Below are 19,625 nucleotides of genomic sequence, written 5' to 3' on the forward strand. Positions count from 1 at the left end.
TTCACATTTTAAAGTAGTTTTTGCATGTTAGAAATACTATTTACTAAGAGCATAATACTGACCTCTTTTATTGAGCTAATTCAGGCCCAGATTTAGGAAAGTCACTGTTTAGGAAGGACACTTAAGAACACGCTTAACTTTTAAGCACATGAAGGTTAAGTATGTGCTAAAGAAATTTCCTGCTTTGGGCCACAGGGTTGAAATCTGAAGCCTAGAGACATTGGTCAAAATATTGACCTATATCCTAAAAGCTTAATACCTGTGAGAGTGAAAGAAACCTGTACCCATGGATTACAGCTGAGCAGCTGCGCAGAAATGAAGTACTCCCTCCTCTATCCATTTGAATAAGTATCACATCTATTTTTCTAATTTCTATATCTTGATTTATAGGTAAACTGGTTTAAGAACAGAGATGAAATGCTGGTTGTGCTTCCTAAGCTGGACAGCAGTTTAGAAGAGTATCTAAGCTTGCAAGAACAGTTGACGGACATTGAAAAATTGCAAGGCAAATTACTAGAAGAGATAGAATTTCTAGAAGGAGCAGAAGGAGTGGATCACCCATCTCATACATTGCAGCACAGGTATCGAAATATCTATGCTTCTACAGTGCATTTATTTGAGGATCTTAAAGCTTTGTTTTATATTGCACTGTTAGCACATTGCAGCTTTTTATGAATAGGATGCTGTCTGCACACTGGTTAATTTTATAACGGTTACTTCGAACCCGAGATTGACAGCAGTGAGAAACCTGTTCTCACAGTGCAAATACAATTAGTGTTTAATATATTTGTTTTTAACTTTTTATAATATGTAATCCTGTGAAAATTATAAAACAGATTTTCAGATCAATTGAGTTAGTACTGCTTTGATCGGTGTAGTTAAATATTTCTCATATGGCGGTTAATAGATTCGCTGACTTCTATAACTCAGGTATTCTGAACACACCCAGCTGCAATCACAGCAAAGAGCTGTTCAGGAAGCAATCCAAGTGAAGCTGAATGAATTTGAGCAGTGGATAACACATTACCAAGCTGCTTTTAATAATTTAGAGGCAACACAACTTGCAAGTCTTCTTCAAGAAATTAGCACCCAAATGGACCTTGGTATGAAATAAACAGTATTGTATCCTTCTCTAGGTATTTTTATCCATGACAAAATAATTGAACTAGTATTTAAAACCAAATGTTTTCTTAACAAATGACTTAAAAGTATGTTTGTAATATTCTGGTTTTATACAGATAAAGAAGTGATTTTAAATTATGGTCATATTACATATGTGATCACCAATAGTTACAGGAAAATAGTTAAAATTTAATCTCTTTCTTGAAAGGTCCCCCAAGTTATGTACCAGCAACAGCCTTTCTACAGAATGCTGGCCAGGCACATTTGATCAGTCAGTGTGAACAGCTAGAGGGAGAGGTTGGTGCTTTTCTTCAACAGAGGCGGTCTGTTTTACGTGGCTGTCTTGAACAGTTGCATAACTATGCAACAGTAGCTCTTCAGTATCCCAAAGCTGTGTTTCAGAAACACCGAATTGAGCAGTGGAAGACATGGATGGAAGAACTCATCTGTAACATGACCATAGAACATTGTCAGGATCTCTACGGGAAGTAAGTTGACAGCACAATGGATTTCCCTAGTAATTTAATCCTTGCTACTTTCCAGATATCTTTATATTAAGCAGGAAATGTAAAATACTAAAGTTTTGTTTTATATTAAAATGCCATAGTCTTTCCAAGGACTGTTTCTTTTAAAGTGCTATTACAGAAGTTTTAAAAAGATAATAGAGAATATCTTGTAAAGTGTGGTCACAGCTTCATCCATGTAGTGACAAAACAGAACTATAAATATTGTTGCTTTATTTTGTGATTAATGGCTGTGCACAGCTCTAGGAAAGTGACCGTCATGGTTTAAAACAAAACAAAATGCTACCCCACACCAAGCAGAGTTTTGATCATGAAAAAGAAGTGCCTGAGACTCCATGAGGTCACTAGGGACTTTGGCATTGTTATCAAATACTACAATGATGGGTGGTAGAAAAACTCAAAAGCACAGTGAACTGGTATTTAGTAGCATGGTTCGTGGTTTTTAACATTAATTGTACTTCTGAAATTAGGAGACTTCTGGCTTGTTGTCCACAAATTGATCCTGAGAATAGATTTTAGTGTTAATGCTGGATTATAATCAAAAGGCAGAAAGGTAGGATGTCCATTGACTTACATCGGTGCTATTCTAAATTTATTGCCAACTCATTCCCTAAAAAATGTTGAAAGGTGACACTGAAGAAGGAAGACTTTATTTTAACTCAAAAAAAAAAAAATTTGCTAGATCAATATACTCAGTGCATCTACTGTATTAGAGATGTTCTGGAAACAAAGGATCGAATTCTGGGTAATGAAGGGGAAGTGAACGTAAGCTCTCCACCTCGATAAAAGGAGATGCATTCAAAACAAAAGCAGTGTTAATTTGCATTTGTATCCTGGCTTAGATCAACTCTCATGATTTCTTTTTGTGCCAAAAGTAGGGGGGGAAATGTGGATGGACATCATGACTTGGGTCAGGCACTTGTATAGAAGCAGACTAAAACTGGTTTGGAAGAACCAAAATTTTCAGAAAAGGGGGAGGGGGTGGGAATCTTGTGAATTTTTTGCCATCTTTTTTTTTTTTTTTTGACCGAGAGACTTGATCTACACCAGAGCTGTCCATGCACTATTGTACTCCATGTCAGGAGCCATTGAATGAGTTACAAGTCCATGATTTGACAGAAGAGCCAAAGTAAGGTGGCCATCGTCCACTTTGTTCACATCTAGAATTTGGCCCAAAATATTTGATGATTCAGTTCCTATTTAAATAAGGAGTACTCTTCCTAGGGAATGGAATGCAGCTTGTTAGAGCGTCAGAAAGGAGAACTTGTCATTTTGTTGTCATTTTACAGGTATGAAATGCAGTATGCTCCTCAGCCACCTCCAGCTGTATGTCAGTTCATAACTGCTACAGAAATGACTCTTCAAAGATATGCAGCAGATATAAACAACAGACTAATCAGACAGGTGGAACGTTTGAAACAAGAAGCAGTCACTGTGCCAGTGTGTGAGGAACAGTTGAAAGAAATTGAACGCTGCATTAAGGTTTTCCTTCATGAAAATGGAGAGGAGGGGTCATTGAGCCTAGCAAGTGTTATAATATCTGCTCTTTGCACCCTTACAAGGTGAGCTGTCTGTTTATAAAATATACTATAGGTAGATGATCTCATGGTCCCTGGATAGGCTGCCCCCTATGAGACTGTTTTCCAGTCCCCTTAGTGTACCCTTTCCAGTTTCAGGCCTGTGCCTCCACTTCTTTTTGTGGTGGGGGTCTTGTGATCCAACCACTGTCTCTGGGTTACAGCCCCCCTGGCTACCACCTGTGACTAATTCAGGAGATCCAGCGGGGGTTGGATACTGCAAGGTTTCCCTTTTGGGAGCCTTGTGACTGTATGTGTGTGTAGTAATGCAGAAACAGCTGATTTAAAAAAAAGAGCATGATTTATTTTTCCTAAAGATACTCAGTGCTTAGAGAAGTGGATTTAAAATAAGAAACCTACATGCATATTTCCTTACCTAAGCTTTTAACCTCTTAATCCATAGCTGAGATTAAAGAGTCTGGCTTATTCCCCATCTCTTGAGTTGGGTGAAACAGTCTGTCCTGCTTGCAGCTTTTCCCCCCAGTCCCTGAATGTCAGTCACTGTTAGCCTTTTCACTGTCACATCCTGACCAGCCTCTCTGACCACTTCCCCACCTACTTTGACTTTTCTGCCAGAAGCACCTTTTAAACTTGTCAGGATTTTCTGATCTTTCAGGTTCTCCTTTGATCTCAGTTCAACTTTGGAAGAGTAAAACAACCTAGCTTGGATGAATCCAATATCATCATCATGTCGTCGTCCCCTCACCAACCCCCCCCCCCCCCACGCACAGGATGGCCGAGCCACTGTTATCTTAATTCCCTTGTAGCTGCCTACCTAAGAGGCTGTCTTATCTGTCTCATTGTGTTACTCCTCTTACCTGGCTCCTCAACATCCTTTTACAGCCTCCTTTGATTTCACGCTATGCATTTAGGCAGGCAGCAATACACAATTGCTGGGAAACAGTCACACAGTATTCATAAGAAATATAACAGACATTTTCCCAGGTCATCACAGATGATTATATATTCCTTTTTTGGCCAAAAAAGGTAATTTTTTTTACACTTGAGTTATTGACTTTAATTAGAAAATCATTTTATCAATTTAATATCAGTATTAGAAATCTAAATTATCATATTGCCTAGAATATATTATAAAATATGTTGCCTTTTTTTAAGATCTGTTCCATTCCATGTTTTTATGGCTAGCTTATCAATTTAAGTGGTAGCAAAGTAAACTTAATATGCATTAGCACATGTGCTTTTACTTGTCTAACAGAAATATTGCTTCATTTAGACGTAATCTAATGATGGAAGGTGCTGCATCTAGTGCTGGAGAGCAGCTGGTTGATCTGACTTCAAGGGATGGAGCCTGGTTCTTGGAGGAGCTGTGTAGCATGAGTGGGAATGTTACATGCCTCGTGCAGTTGTTGAAGCAATGTCATCTGGTCCCACAAGACTTGGACATTCCAAACCCAATTGAAGCATCAGAAGCAGTTCACTTAGCTAATGGAGTTTACATCTCACTTCAGGTGAAGTGTACTTTTATGCCATTGTTTTTTTCCCCATTGTTTTTTTTGGCTTCGGTGGAGCCATATAGTTTATGTTGTGTTCCAGAAATTCTCCTAAAAAAGTATTTATAATTATTTTACATTATCACCAGAAGTCTTTCATCAGGAATTAGTCTTAAATATCCCATTTATTCCCTGACTCTCAACCTATTATTTTTACTATCTTTACTTCATATTTAAATGACTAAAACAAACTATTAATGCAACCCAAAATTTTGAAAAAAGTTACTATTTATTAACCATAATGAGATATAAAAGATGGGGATAGTCAAATTAGTCAAAGTAACAACAAATTAGTCAAACAACAAATTAGTCAAAGTAACAGCTTTATGTCTTGCTGTTGTTTCATAGTATTCCATGACCCCTATCGCTGGGAGTCCAAAAAGGTTTCCAAATAGTGTTTAAAATTTCTCATTTCTATTTATTTCTAGCTACAGTTTATTCCCCCCCCCCCCCAAAAAAAAACAAAAAAACAAAAAAACCACAAGCTGTTTGAAACACACTAAAGGAATACTTTACAGGCCTCAGCTCCCAGATGTGTGGCGGGGGGGGGAGATTAACTATCTTCATTTTACCTACAGAAGAGTGCTAACCCATAGAAACTTTTCACTTTAAGGGCAACTCTGAATCATATGGATCAAATACTTGGTTTTCACCAGCCATCCATTTGGCTATGACAGGTGTGACTGTTACATTTTTGAGGATTTTCGTGCTCCCGAGTCACTTTTCAAAAGCACTCTTTACCCACCTTTATAAAGGGCTTTGACAGTCTCTGAAGAAAGGTGCTATTTTATAAGTGCAAAGCATTAACCCGTGTTTCAGAAGCATGCATATAACTTAATTGCACTGCACACAAATATGGTCATATTTCCTTTTGAGTTCTTGGATGAGACTTGAAAATCTTACTAAACTAAGCTAACTAACCTTTCTTTTGGTGCATCCTGTCTTGTTTTGGAGATGGAGGGCACTGGCTGATACCTTACACAATGTACTTTAGCCCTCAGATGCATTCTGCTTAGTGAAAATAGTGGTTCTCAAAATGAAGTCTCTGTACTACCAGTCATCTGCAGAGCACTTGCAGTTAGTCCTTGCAGAGCTGATGGGTCACATGGTGCTAGAGCTCCTAATTTCTAGTTGCTAAACAGCAGTCAGATAAGCTAAAACTACTTTAAATGTTTTCCAATTATTTTTCCATACAAAATTGGTTATTTGCTACAGAGTGGTGGTTCAGTAATCTGCATAAGTCATGAAAAGGTGACAAAGTGGGCAACAAGACACTTTCTCTAAGATATTGCCTTTACTACTTAATGTTTTAAAACCCTTTGGTTTATGTAAAATGCCATTGCTTTAGGTTTAGAACATCTAAATTCAAAGTTACAGGGCTTCCTATTCTCAATTTATATGATAAAATATTTGAATCAAGTTTCTGATTCTTTTGCTAGTCAATAGTCTGTTGTCTTCAAACAACCTTTACTGTAGGTGGCATACTTATAATATAAATAAGTCATTGCATAGGACACCTAAAAAGGGAAGAAGCTATTTTTTTTCTTATTCTTGCATATTTCTGACAGGAATTGAACTCAAACTTCAGGCAGATCATTTTTCCAGAAGCTCTTAGGTGTTTAATGAAAGGAGAGTACACTTTAGAAAGTATGCTTCATGAACTGGACAATCTTATTGAACAAACAACTGATGGAGTCCCTTTGCAAACGCTGGTTGAATCTCTTCAAGCTTATTTAAGAAATACAGCTATGGGGCTAGAAGAAGAAACACATACTCATTACATTGATGTTGCAAGGTAAATAGTTTTGTGTGTGTTTCCTTTAGTTCAAATTCAGTATGTTTTGCCGTATTCTAACCCACCATATCCAATTGTTGGTTTGTCTTTAATTTGATTATTTGTCACCTAACAATGAATAATAGTAAAATGAGTATAAATGTGAGATTATGAAAACTTTTATATTTTAATCAGCATAAATTAGACATTAAGATACATTTGATGTTTGGGGTATTTCCCAAAGTGTCCAGGCAACACAAGACCATTCTTTTAGCCAGACACTTCTATGTTAGAGATTTAAAAAGAAAAACTTAGGAAAATATGGAGAGATGAGATTTCAGGAGAGCAAGTGTCTCTAAAATCTGAGAAGGTTGTGAACTGGAGTGAGGAATTCATAATTTTTGCAGTTCCTTCAGCAGCCACTGTTTGAATGAGTTTTCTGCACAAGACTTCCTGGTCAGATAGAATCACCAGTGGCCATAGGTATTTTTGGTAGCAAAAATATCTTAACCCCTTTATCTTTTTCCTAGAATACTTCATGCTCAGTATGGTGAACTAATTCAGCCAAGAAATGGTTCAGTTGATGAAACTCCAAAAATGTCAGCTGGTCAGATGCTTTTGGTTGCATTTGATGGAATGTTTGCCCAAGTAGAAACTGCATTTGGCTTGTTAATTGAAAAGGTATGGCTTTATTTTTCAAAATATCCTTGAGGCATAAGGCATTTATAAAACAAGAAAATAATCCTTTCCTTACTTTCATTCAGCTAAACAAGATGGAAGTACCTGTCACTTGGCGTAAGATTGATATAATCAGGGAAGCCCGGAGCACTCAAGTTAATTTCTTTGATGATGACGATAATCGACAAGTTCTAGAGGAGATTTTCTTTCTAAAGAGACTACAGACAATTAAAGAATTTTTCAGACTCTGTGGTACATTTTCTAAAACTTTGTCAGGTAAATATGCATGAATGTAAAAGAAACCATTTTTGTTTCATAGCAATAGGAAACCTCCCTGTTCTACACCATTTTACCTGTGATCTGAGTACAGAGTGAAACTAATCTGTATTTTTGTAACTTACATATTTTAAGATGCTAGTGTCTAGAACAGGGGTCTCAAACACGAGGCCCGCGGGGTTCTTCCCTGCAGCCCGCCAAGCTCCACACGACTTCTGTCCCCTGTCCCCTCCCCAGCGTGCCACATCCCCAGCCTACCTCCAGGCCCGGGGTGGGCAAACTATAGACCTGGACCGGATCCGGCCCATGGATTTGCCAACCCTGTGGTGCTGAGGGCCCCACGCCACTCCGGGAAGTGGCTGGCACCACTTCCCTGCAGTCCCAGGGGAACGGGGAGCAGAGAACTTCGTGAGCTGTTTTTGCCTGTGGTTATCTCCCCTGAAGCTCCCATTGGCCGGGAATGGGGAAGCACGGCCAGTGGGAGCTTCGGGGGAGGTACCCACAGGCAAGAACAGCTCACGGAGTTCTCTGCTCCCCCTTCCCCCGGGACTGCAGGGAAGCAGTGCCCACCGCTTCCTGGAGCGGTACGGGGCTGGGGCCAGAGCCAGGGAGCCTACCCTGGCCCCGGTGCGCACCCCCGCCACCCTGGAGCCCCTCAAGGTAAGTAGCGCCGGGCCGGAACCCCGAACCCCTCCTGCACCCCAACTCCCTGCCCTGAGCCCCCTGCCTGCACCCCAACCCCTGCCACACCCCGCACTCCCTCCTGCACCCCAACCCCTGCCCTGAGCCGCCTGCCACACCCCTCCTGCACCCCAACCCCCTGCCCTGAGCCCCCTGCCTGCACCCCAACCCCCTGCCACACCCCGCACTCCCTCCTGCACCCCAACTCCCTGCCCTGAGCCCCCTGCTGCACCCCGTGGGCAGGGGTGGGGATGGAGTCAGGGGCGGGGGCAGTGGCTGTCAGGCCAATGTATGAGTCCTCATGTTGCCCTCCTGGTGATTCGAGTTTGAGACCCTGGTCTAGAAAATAAATGTAAATTCTGTCATGTAATAATGTTGTTGTCTATGCAGAAAATAAATGAAATTTTTCTAGATATACAAAATGTTTATATGAAATATTGTTTATTTTTTAAAGGATCAAGTTCACTTGAAGATCAGAACACAGTAAATGGACCTGTGCAAATTGTCAATGTGAAAGCCCTTTATAGAAATTCTTGTTTTAGTGAAGACCAAATGGCTAAACCTATAAAGGCATTTACAGCAGATTTTGTGAGACAGCTTTTAATTGGCCTTCCAAATCAAGCCTTGGGGCTTACCTTGTGCAGTTTCATCAGTGCTCTGGGTGTGGATATCATTGCTCAAGTAGAGGCTAAGGACTTTGGAGCAGAAAGCAAAGTTTCTGTGGATGACCTGTGTAAGAAAGCTGTAGAACACAATATCCAAATTGGCAAGTTCTCACAGTTGGTCATGAACAGGGCAACAGTATTGGCCAGTTCATATGACACAGCATGGAAGAAACATGATTTAGTGCGCAGACTTGAAACCAGTATTTCTTCTTGCAAGACTAGCCTTCAGAGGGTGCAATTGCATATTGCCATGTTCCAGGTAAAACCATATGTAAACTCTTTCCAAAATTGTTCATCTAAAAATATGCCTCAGTTGTGTCATGCAGGTACATAAAATGCATATTGCTTGTGGAGTGTATAATGAATGTCGGTGGTTTTTAGTAAACTTAATTTAGTTTTCAGTTTTAAAATTTTGTTTAATACACAGATGTGGAAGAATAGCGTAGCATGCTGGTGGTAGCTTGTGGAGCTAGCTGCTCTCAAGGGTGCAGACATGACCATTTGTAATTTAAGTTTTGGAAATAACCATATATAAACCAGTGTCTGGCTATGCCAGAAGAAGGACCAGAGACACTGGATGTGTTTTAATTAGGCCATAAATGTATTTTTAAATGTCTGGGAGTACCCGACAGATACAAGTGTATGGTGCAGGTAATTCCGTAATTATTTCAGTGTGTACCCGGGAGGCTTCCATCAGCCCTCTCCCTTACCCATTGTGATCCTCAAGCAACCCGCAGCTTGGACCTCCCCTTCCCCTCTCTGAATAGGGGTAAGAGAGGCTGTAAAGGGAGGGGATTTGGCTTCCTGCGGTACCAGTCATAGGAGCCCCAACCCCACCCCCTCTCTTTCCCACTCCTTTAAAGGATATCTCCTTTAAATCTTTGGGATTTAAAGGAGTGCAGTGCCCACAGTGAAAAATCCACACCCCTGAGTGACATTTATACCAACCCAATCCTCTGTGTAGATAGCGCTTTCTTGACAAGAGAGCTTCTCCCATTGACATAGCTACCATCTCTTGGGGAGGTGGATTAACTCTGCCAATGGGAGAAGCTCTCCCATCAGCGTAGTAGCATCTTCACTGAGTGCTACACAGCACAGCTGCACCGCTGTATGTGAAGACGAGGCTTTAATGATTTCTGCTATGTAGATATTTGGTTGAGTGTAGTATTGTGATAAGTCTTCCTTTTGGAATGTTTTGTATGTTTTAGAAAAGTGGAGTAGGAAATTGTTTTTTATTTTAAATGTAAATGAGTTGTTTTTAAAAATAATAAGCAATAACAATTAAAACATTAATTGCTAAACTGTTTCATAGATGTCTTCTCAAATATTCTGTTTGTTAACCTGTGATGGGTTTAAAAAAAAAAGTATAAAGTGTAATCCATTTTCCTTTAGATTAAGGGTACAGAGATAAATATTTTTCTGAAGGGTTAATAATAAATGGTTAATTTAGTTCAACAGGACAGTACATTATTTGTATCCATGGCATATAACCATCTGTATCACTTTCTACTGATGTTCATAACTATCTATGATGCCTGCTGCTTATATCTGTAACATATTTGCCATTTATTAATTGTTTAACCCTTTATAAATATATCCTTGATATAAAATGTAACCATGATGTTAGAATTAATGTTGTCTTTTAAAAGTTTAACATTTTTGAAAGAAATTATATAAACTTCAATACAAATATTTTCTCTGAAAAAGTGGCAGCATGAAGATCTCCTTATCAGTCGCCCACAAGCCATGTCCATTACTCCTCCACCCCGTTCTGCAATTTTAGCCAGCATGAAAAAGAAACTTCATACGCTCAGCCAGATCGAAGCTTCAGTTGGAACAGTTCAGGTATTTTCTTTTTTTGGGTGTGTTTTTGCAGCATGTATAAATGTGAATTCTTTCTCATTGTGTGGACTGCATTAGTGCATTCCAAAAGTGTCCACCTCTTGCTCACCATAATTCTGGATATTAGCCAATGTGAGCTAACATCTTTTACCTGGCCTTGTTAGTCTGAGTTGCCTTTCTCTGTCCCACCTTTTGCGTAGTTATTCCATTACTTCATCCCTCTGCCTCAGCAGACACAGCATTCTCTGCTTGGGATGGCAGGAAATTTGCTCTATGACTAAATACCCAGGTATACAAAGCATCCTTCTCCTGAAGGCTGAGACACTTATCCTTCAAGAGGATGGGTAGTCCCATGGGTAGAGTTTTGGGTTTTTTTAAACAAAGTCTTTGTGTTTTTTTGCAATTTTTTGGTTGATCATTTTCTCAATATAGGAGAAGCTAGCAGCACTTGAAGCAAGCATTGAGCAGCGTTTGAAATGGGCAGGAGGTGCCAATCCTGCATTAGCCCCAGTCCTACAAGATTTTGATGCCACTATTGCTGAAAGAAGAAACCTTGTCCTTAAAGAAAGTCAAAGAGCAAGTCAGGTACTATAAGCTATTTCACCGAAAGTTTGTTCAGCCCTGCTACAGGTAGGGTTTGGAAAATCTCTGGTGCCAGTAAATCTCTGGTGGAATTTTTGGGAATTCCAACTGCTTTTAAATTAGAAAAATTTATATAATGTTATTGCCCATGAATTGACAGTTGTTACTACTGCCTGCTTTGAGTGCTCTTGTCTAGAAGTAGACTTGCAGATAAAAGCCTTGAAGCTTCATTGTGTTTTTATTTGATGTAATATGCAATTTAATTGGGGTGGTTCTCACTTTTTCCACTTTGTAGGTTACTTTCCTCTGCAGTAACATAATTCATTTTGAAAGTTTACGCACTAGAACAGCAGAAGCCTTGAGTCTTGATACTGCATTGTTTGAACTTATCAAACGTTGTCAACAAATGTGTTCATTTGCATCACAGTTTAACAGTTCAGTCTCTGACCTGGAGCTACGTTTACTTCAGAGAGTGGTGAGTAAAGTTAATGGGGGAGACGGATTGTAAAACACAACATAATTACCAAACTTATGAATGGCTTCTCCACTTCATTTTCACTTACTAGTTTTGTGTGCTTGTTTTAGCAAGTAAAGGGTATTGGGTTAAATCCATTTAGCAGTAAACATAAAATGGAAGTACTTGTATAGTAAATTATTGTATCTAGATGGAGCTTAAAATTTTCTTTTTTCAGGGCACCAATCTTGAACATCCTATTGGTAGCTCTGAATGGCATCTCTCAGCTCACAAACAACTAACCCAGGACATGTCTACGCAGAGGGCAGTGCAAACAGAGAAAGAACAGCAGATAGAAACAGTTTGTGAAACAATTCAGAATCTGGTTGATAGTATTAAAACTGTGCTCACTGGTCACAACAGACAACTTGGAGATGTCAAACATCTGCTGAAAGCAATGGCAAAGGTAATGCCCAGAACTTCCACTGTTTTGTTACAGAAGACCTACCTAGTGTTCAAGAAAAAAAAATTACCAGGGTATTCATATTAGGCTACCTCATGGTATCCCCTAAAATTAAATATTTAATAATGGTGATTCCTGCTCACGTACATAGGGTTGAACCGATTAACACTTTGAGATCAAAGAAATTTTACTCAAGGGTATATTGAGTAAAGGGGTTCAGGTCGGAGTGATACAAGTTGATCAGATATTGGTAGACCTAAAGCTTGCCTTTTTTGTACGTATGTCTCTGTTTCTGTTTTAACCCACACACGCGCACAAACCTTTTTAAAATGTTGGACATGTCCAACATTTCCTTTTCAAGTTAGATAAATCTGAAGAAAAATTTTCTTATATTGATATTACAGTCACTTATGTACATGGTGTTCATAGGAAAACCCATCAAAGGCTGTAGAGGCAGGCAACTGCTAAGCTTTTCTAAGGTACAGAACAAAGCAAACATGAATCTTAACGCCTAGTTTCTTTGTTTATAGGATGAAGAAGCTGCTCTGGCAGATGGTGAAGATGTTCCCTATGAGAATAGTGTTAGGCAGTTCTTGGGTGAATATAAATCATGGCAAGACAATATTCAGACAGTTTTGTTCACATTAGTTCAAGCTATGGGTCAGGTCCGCAATCAGGAGCATGTTGAAATGCTGCAGGAAATAACTCCCACCCTGAAAGAACTCAAAACACAGAGTCAAAGGTAAAGCTATATGTTTTGTATGGTTGTAGAGAATTTTCTTTTCTGTTTACATATGTAAATAAATCCAGACACACATGCCATTCTAGTTCTTTTTGCAGAATTTCACTTCATTTTTACTCAGGTTTTCATTTGGGATTTTCAAGTAGCATACTATAGCTGAATGTATAAATATTTGTATTGACTTTATTATGTTTCCTAGTGTCTACAATAATCTAGTGAGTTTTGCATCACCCTTAGTCACGGATACATCAAATGAATGTTCAAGCCCAACATCAACTACTACATATCAGCCAACCTTTGCTGCAGGTAACATTTGGGAAAGTATCAAATCAAACATGATGGAGCATTTTTTAGCAAAAATAAATAGAAAAATAAAGAACTAAATCTCTCCAGGTGTACTGTTTTGGCACACTTACTACACCTATTTCTGAAAGAGAAAAAAATCAAACTTGGTGGAACAGGTATTTCTTACAGACTATGTGTGTGTATACCAAGTTTTAATTAAAAATATTAGTTTTATCCAAATTCAGTTTGAACTGTTAGTCTGAAAGGACAGTTCTTAAATAGCTGATCGAATTTTCATTCAGACTTTCCAAATTTTTGTCGGGGTTGAAAATAAGCATGACAAATTCTATACTAAAGGATAACTTCTTTTGAAAATTAACATTGATCTGCCTTGTAAACCATTTCTACAGCTTCCTTCAGTCCATTCTGCACGCACAGTTCAATAGTAATGTACATTCACAGCAGGTGTGTGTGCTGTAGGCATATGGAGGTGACTGCAAGCAACTTAGACCAGGCTGTCTCACAAATGGCCCAGTTAAGAAAAGTTTCTGGAGTGCCACGTTCTCCTCAGGCCTCTGAGGTAGAGGAGCATATGGAGAAAAGGTGGATGGGAAACCAAAAGGCCAGTAATCTGCTTAGCTAGTAAAGGTGAAGCTGCCTTGAGAGACAGGTAGCTCCAGGCTGGGTGCAGAAGAAAGAAGGGGAGGAGGGAAAGGTCATAGTAGCTGGAGAGAGGAGATGAAAAAGACAAAATCAGAGACTTAAGGGGCAGAAGAGAGCAGTGTGACAAGGCTAATGCAGCTGTTTAGTAGTTGGACAGGATTTGTGAATGGGATGAGAAGGCCAATTTACAATTTAAAAAAAAAAAATCTATTTAGTGTCATGAATCCAAATCCCAGGACAATGGAGTTGAATTTGCTTATTCATTCATATGCTAGTTGTTAATGGGAATACCCTGGCTGCTAATCATCTCCCAGGAACTTGTTTTAGAGAACTAGCAAGTTACTGACCTGTTTATATATATTTCCTCTTATTTAGAATTTTAATTTTTACATTTAAATTTGAGTGTAAAAACAAATCCGTTTTAGTAATACTTTTCTACATTCTGTTACTCAAATGATTAAACATTATATTTACAGCTGTGCGTAGCAATACAGGACAGAAGACCCAGACAGAGGTCATGTCGCAGAATGCAAGAAAGCCAGTTCAGAAAAATCTTGCTACGTCAGCAGATACGCCTCCAAGCACAGTTCCAGGAACTGGCAAAAGTGTCGCCTGTAGTCCTAAAAAGGCCGTCAGGGACCCGAAAACAGGAAAGGGTAAATAGTGGAGTAAAAATTGTTGTAAAATGTGTTAATGTGCTTCTATATGTACTGTTAAATGTAGCTGATGGTTTGAATTTGCATTTTTAGCAGTGCAAGAAAGGAATTCATATGCAGTTAGTGTGTGGAAGCGAGTCAAAGCCAAGTTAGAGGGCCGAGATGTGGATCCCAACAGGAGAATGTCTGTTGCTGAACAGGTGAGTTGAATTTCGTAAAAGTTTAAGTAACAGTCCTTGTTAACAGTACTTGTCAATAAATTATCAATTTACTTACTTATCTTTTGTTAAAGCTTGACTGCAAAACTGAAACCTACAGTGAGTGGTTTTAGGATTGGTTAATCCACATTGGAATATTGTGCTCTGTCCTGGTTGTTTAATGGAAAAGAGGGTCAGTGGGAGGGATAAAATGGGAAGCAGTATTGCTACACTAGATCTAGTTTGGGAGAGCAGGAAGAGGGGCGTGTGATAGTGAACAACAAATTAGACGTGCCTTTGCAATACAATGTGGGAGCAAAAGCACCCACAGCAGGTTTAGGTTATATATGCAGAGAGTCACTGCAGAGTAGGGAGGCTCTGGTGTCAAGTGCATCAGTAATATTCCATTTAGTTTTTACTGAACATCGTGCTGCCTATGTTATATGTATTTACTTTAGTGACCCAAAAGTTCTCATTCTTGTTAGCTCTGCAGAGCCAACACAACTAAGTGTGAACTATATTGTATTCCTTTTTTTCATGCATCAGAATTGTTGCCTTTTGTGCATAGCTTTGCAACTCCATGTCTTTAATGAGTAACATAAAGGGCATAATTTCCTTGTGAATTTCAGCATTACAAAGAAATGCTTAATTTTACACGCGTAAGTAGTGCCTTTGAAGTCAATGGAACCTATCTAGTTCAAACAGGAATTCAAGGAAGTCCTATGGCCTGCTATGCAGGAGGTGCTGGATGATTGTAATGATCATTTCTGGCCATATAATTTATGTATATAAAAAGCTGAGCATGTTCTTAAATGTTTGCAGCACTGGGGCTTTAAAGAGGACACTTGGTCTTTCCTTTCCTGAAACTTTGTTTAATAGGCAGCAGGTTTAAAACAAACAAAAGAAAGTACTTCACACAACACAGTCAATCTGTGGAACTTGTTTCCAGGGAATGTTGTGAAGACCAAAACTATAGCAGGGTTCAGAAAAGAATTAGATAAGTTCATGGAGGATAGGTCCATCAAAGACTATTAGCCAAGGTAGTCAGGGATGCAACACTATGCTCTGGGTGTCCCTAGCCTCTGACCGCCGGAAGTTGGGAGTAGACAGAGGATTGATTGCCTGTTCTGTTCATTCCTTCCAAAGCACCTGGCAGTGGCTACTGTCGGAACACAAGATACTGGACTAGATGGTCCATTGGTCTGATCCTGTATGGCTGTTCTTATGTAAATTTGTATGAATAAATTAATTGAATATTTAAAGTTTACTTAGAAATTCCCTACAAAAGTTTCTAAATGTTAAAGCCTAGTTAGGAAGTACTTTTAACAGTTAACTATTATATGAAAATGCATTCAGTTGCACTAGTTTTAATAACTTATTTATTTGTCTCTTAAATAGGTTGACTTTGTGATTAAGGAAGCAACTAATCTAGATAACTTGGCTCAGCTGTATGAAGGTTGGACAGCCTGGGTATGAATAGGAAGAAAGCAGATCAGTCTGGTTCAGCAACGTCAGACATCCACCAGAATCAACTCGGCCTCAGGCATCCATAGCTGCACCACAGCCGGTGGTGATGCATACTGGGGCTTCATCTGAGGAAACCTAGGAAATCTCGGTGCACTGGGAAGTGAATCCTGCAAGATAGCTGCACTCAGGGATATGCTAAACACAATGGTCTGCAACCCCCCCAGGGTCAAGGGTGAAAGCTCACCGCCTGAACAACACGGTTGTCTTTCTGCTACAGAAGAACTGCAAACGTGTCAGGGGGTTAGCTGCAGAAAAGAAATCGGAATGCTACAAACCGCGGAGTGATTGGAACTCAATTCCACCTGACCCTGTGAACAATTCAGGAAACATCAAACCCTGTTCAAAGAAAAACAGAAAAATGGGGCCGTGAAGAAATCACAGCAAAGGGAGATTTGATGCATTTAGATTCTTGTTACTCTTGTTGGTTGGCAACAGAGCTGGTTGAGTTGACCAGTTAGTATAAAAAAGGCTACAAGATATGAACTTCAGAAATGGACTGAAAGCAAAGAGCTGTATCAGATACACACTACATTGGAAGAACTTCTGAGATAGAAGAAAAAGCCTTTTGTATCTTCCCTTTTTTTCTCCTCTTGTCCCGCCCCCTTGGCTTATTCTTGTAGTTTAAGGTGTACTTCCAATATACTTTTTATTTCAATCCTTGTATTTCACAGTTTAGTCAAATTAACAACATAATTTTTGTTTGGTAAACAGGAAATTTTCCAAAAGCACTGAAAATACTGAACATTCATTGATTATTTCTGAGTTGGCTGATCAAATGCAAAATGTAATTTTGGTTACTTTAAAATCATTTCTGTGATTTTTATCATGTACAGTTTCTCAAGATTGTCACTGTGCATTTAAAAGTAATGAATCTAGCAGGCATTTGATTTAATGTGCACTTCCCTCTGCTTGCAGTGTACACTTTTTTGTAATTCAGAATTGTCCCTCAAATCTCATTCTACTGTGATTGCTGTAGTTTCTTTGGTAAAATGTAGCGAATCCAATGTAATCTTTACCTTTTTAAAAACCAGGATAGAGTATCTAGTAGAGTTTTACATTGTTGATGACAGATAAACAAACAATAAAGTGCTGTTCTGGTGGAGGTAGAGTGATATGCTTTTTAATTCACTTTCTTAATACTTTAATTTACACTTGTAAATTATTGTGCTTCAGTTTATTGTGGTTTTCAGGACCTATACATATAATATTAAAATGAAGGACTATCCAATTTTTGTTCAACTCATTTGAAAAGATTTGTGCAAAGTAATTTTTGCTTTGCCATAGGACTTCAGTAGATGGTGGTTCAATAATGCATTGATAATTAATTTCTTACCATCAAGATTTACTTAAATTCAGCTTTGCACTCAAAGTGTGGTTATGGTCGGAAAAGTTTCTATAAAAATGGCATCTACTTAACAGATCTACATCCAGTTTGTACTGTCATATCTGCCTATTGACTAAAATATTTTTTCCACTGTTTTATTCTTTAGACTATATTGACTATGCCATACTATGGAAGAGAAGAGCTGGTTCTTTTTCTGGCTCATGCACTTAGCACAATTCTGTTCCCATTACAGAATCTATTACTAGTGGTGATGTCCAAGACTGAAAGCACATTGCTTAACTCTCTGATCCCAGATTCTCTACTTGTAAACTTAGCAAATTTGGTATAAAAGCCATTAAAAGATGATAAACTTGGAATTCTATTTTAGCCACTTAGAACTTTAGAACTTGTGCCATTTTAGCCACTTTTCAGAGTAAAAACACACTTTAAATACTGAGCTACCCAAAATGATTTTTTTAAATCAAAATTTAATCATAATTAAATATCTTGAGCCAAGTTCACCACTTGCATGAGCTGACACAATTTTCATTGACGTTAATAGAGTTGCACTTGCTTCTGTGAGTGGAGAGCTTAGTCCTTTAGCTAGAGTAGTGATAATCAAATAACACAAAGTAACAGGCATAGTAACAGAAGAACATACATTATTTTACATATTTACCATGTGTTACCTGTTCTGCCTTCTCAGTAGGTCCTAGGCAGATCTGCGTTCACTCTCTTTTTGCCAATCTTTCATGGACATACGCTTTAAGTGTAAGATATTCCAACAAAACTATGGCCTTTTATGCATTCTGATTGCCTGACTAGGTGTAGGGAAGTCACAGGCTATGTTTATTGACAAATGCATTCCAATATCAATGCTTTTGAAACTCTCTGCCATGACATGTATTGCAAGAAATACAGTGTTTGAATGTTAAAGCAAAGAAAATTCGTATGCCTAACAAGACACTCACACTGTTAGTCCATTTTACTTTTTCTCCACTTTCAAATAACCTTACAATCTGTATTGGAGCACCATAGTAATAAGACTGTATTATACATGCTGTTTTATTTCTTGGAAGCCGGGGGAGGGGAGGGTTAATGCACTCGCCTGTGGCTCATGTATTATACCTCTGCCATCCAGAAATGAAACGCTTGTGTGGAGATGGGTTCTTTACTGCCTAACTGAATAAAGTTTAAAAAGAAAATCAGCTTGTATTCTTGGTTTCCTTCTATGGTATTCTAAATTACTTCTGTTTTTGTAAGTTGTAGGGAGAGGAACAAAATCATCTTAAATAGCCAGCAAGTGCCAGATGTAGGCCTTTAGAATTAAGCATATGTGTAACTTTGGCTTCAGTAGGACTTCTCACATGCTAAGTTTTTGTAGTATTGGAGCCTCAACGAACTAGGGTGGTAAACATTTTTCTTGTTAAATATGCAGATTCAATATAAAGCTAGGAAAACCTAAAGGGCAATCTGTATACAGTAGAATCTGCTTATAAATTAGATCTTAATAGAGAGCTTAATCTAATTACATGTTTTAAAAGATGAGACAGTTTTATGAGCTGGATGAAACCATGTTATGGGCTGAGTTTAAACCTCTATTATGGGCTGAGTTTAAACCTCTAAGCTGATGCATAAACCAGTCCTCCATTTAAGATAGTTGTAAGAGACAGTTAAGGGGCCACACCTAAAACAAAGCCTAAAAGAGTCTGCCCAGAAACTAGCACCACGGGGGTAGAGGGATTGACTGGGTATTATGACCAAGTGGTGTAGGTGTGGGTGTAAGAGAACACAGAAAGAAACTAGGAACAGACAAGACTGCAAGAGGGAAAAAAAGCAAGAGACGAGCAATAGTGTGTGAGCACCATGTGACTGGAAAAAGCTAGAGAGCTTTTGGGTCTGGGTTTGTAGAGGTTTGGGGGTTGGGGCTGGTAAACTATGAAACTGCTCCTTTTTGTTCTTGGTTCCTTCTGCATTCAGAGACGTGGGACTTTGTAAATAAACAAGAATGCATCAAAGAAACCCCCAATTTCTATCTCCCCAGGGTCCTGATCTTTGACTAGTTGCTCAGTTCAAAAGGGG

The 19,625-nt window shown here is 38.8% G+C and overlaps 1 protein-coding gene across 2 annotated transcripts in view; it reads left to right on the forward strand.

Annotated features, from left to right (window-relative positions):
• SMG1 (SMG1 nonsense mediated mRNA decay associated PI3K related kinase) overlaps positions 1–18,751 on the forward strand; it is a 122,788-nt gene extending 104,037 nt beyond the window's left edge. For both annotated transcript variants that reach the window (XM_073362322.1, XM_073362323.1), the window contains 18 exons: positions 391–581; positions 931–1,103; positions 1,331–1,610; positions 2,936–3,208; positions 4,458–4,692; positions 6,303–6,529; positions 7,039–7,189; positions 7,273–7,462; positions 8,598–9,067; positions 10,516–10,653; positions 11,083–11,235; positions 11,528–11,707; positions 11,925–12,152; positions 12,680–12,891; positions 13,091–13,197; positions 14,316–14,495; positions 14,589–14,695; positions 16,091–18,751. In XM_073362322.1, the coding sequence (XP_073218423.1) occupies positions 391–581; positions 931–1,103; positions 1,331–1,610; positions 2,936–3,208; positions 4,458–4,692; positions 6,303–6,529; positions 7,039–7,189; positions 7,273–7,462; positions 8,598–9,067; positions 10,516–10,653; positions 11,083–11,235; positions 11,528–11,707; positions 11,925–12,152; positions 12,680–12,891; positions 13,091–13,197; positions 14,316–14,495; positions 14,589–14,695; positions 16,091–16,168 (3,573 nt within the window). In that variant the 3' untranslated portion in view covers positions 16,169–18,751. The remainder of the gene's footprint in view (positions 1–390; positions 582–930; positions 1,104–1,330; positions 1,611–2,935; positions 3,209–4,457; positions 4,693–6,302; positions 6,530–7,038; positions 7,190–7,272; positions 7,463–8,597; positions 9,068–10,515; positions 10,654–11,082; positions 11,236–11,527; positions 11,708–11,924; positions 12,153–12,679; positions 12,892–13,090; positions 13,198–14,315; positions 14,496–14,588; positions 14,696–16,090) is intronic.
• The last annotated feature ends 874 nt before the right edge of the window (positions 18,752–19,625 follow it).

This window comes from Lepidochelys kempii, chromosome 10 (genome assembly GCF_965140265.1).
Source record: "Lepidochelys kempii isolate rLepKem1 chromosome 10, rLepKem1.hap2, whole genome shotgun sequence".
Taxonomy (NCBI): domain Eukaryota; kingdom Metazoa; phylum Chordata; order Testudines; family Cheloniidae; genus Lepidochelys; species Lepidochelys kempii.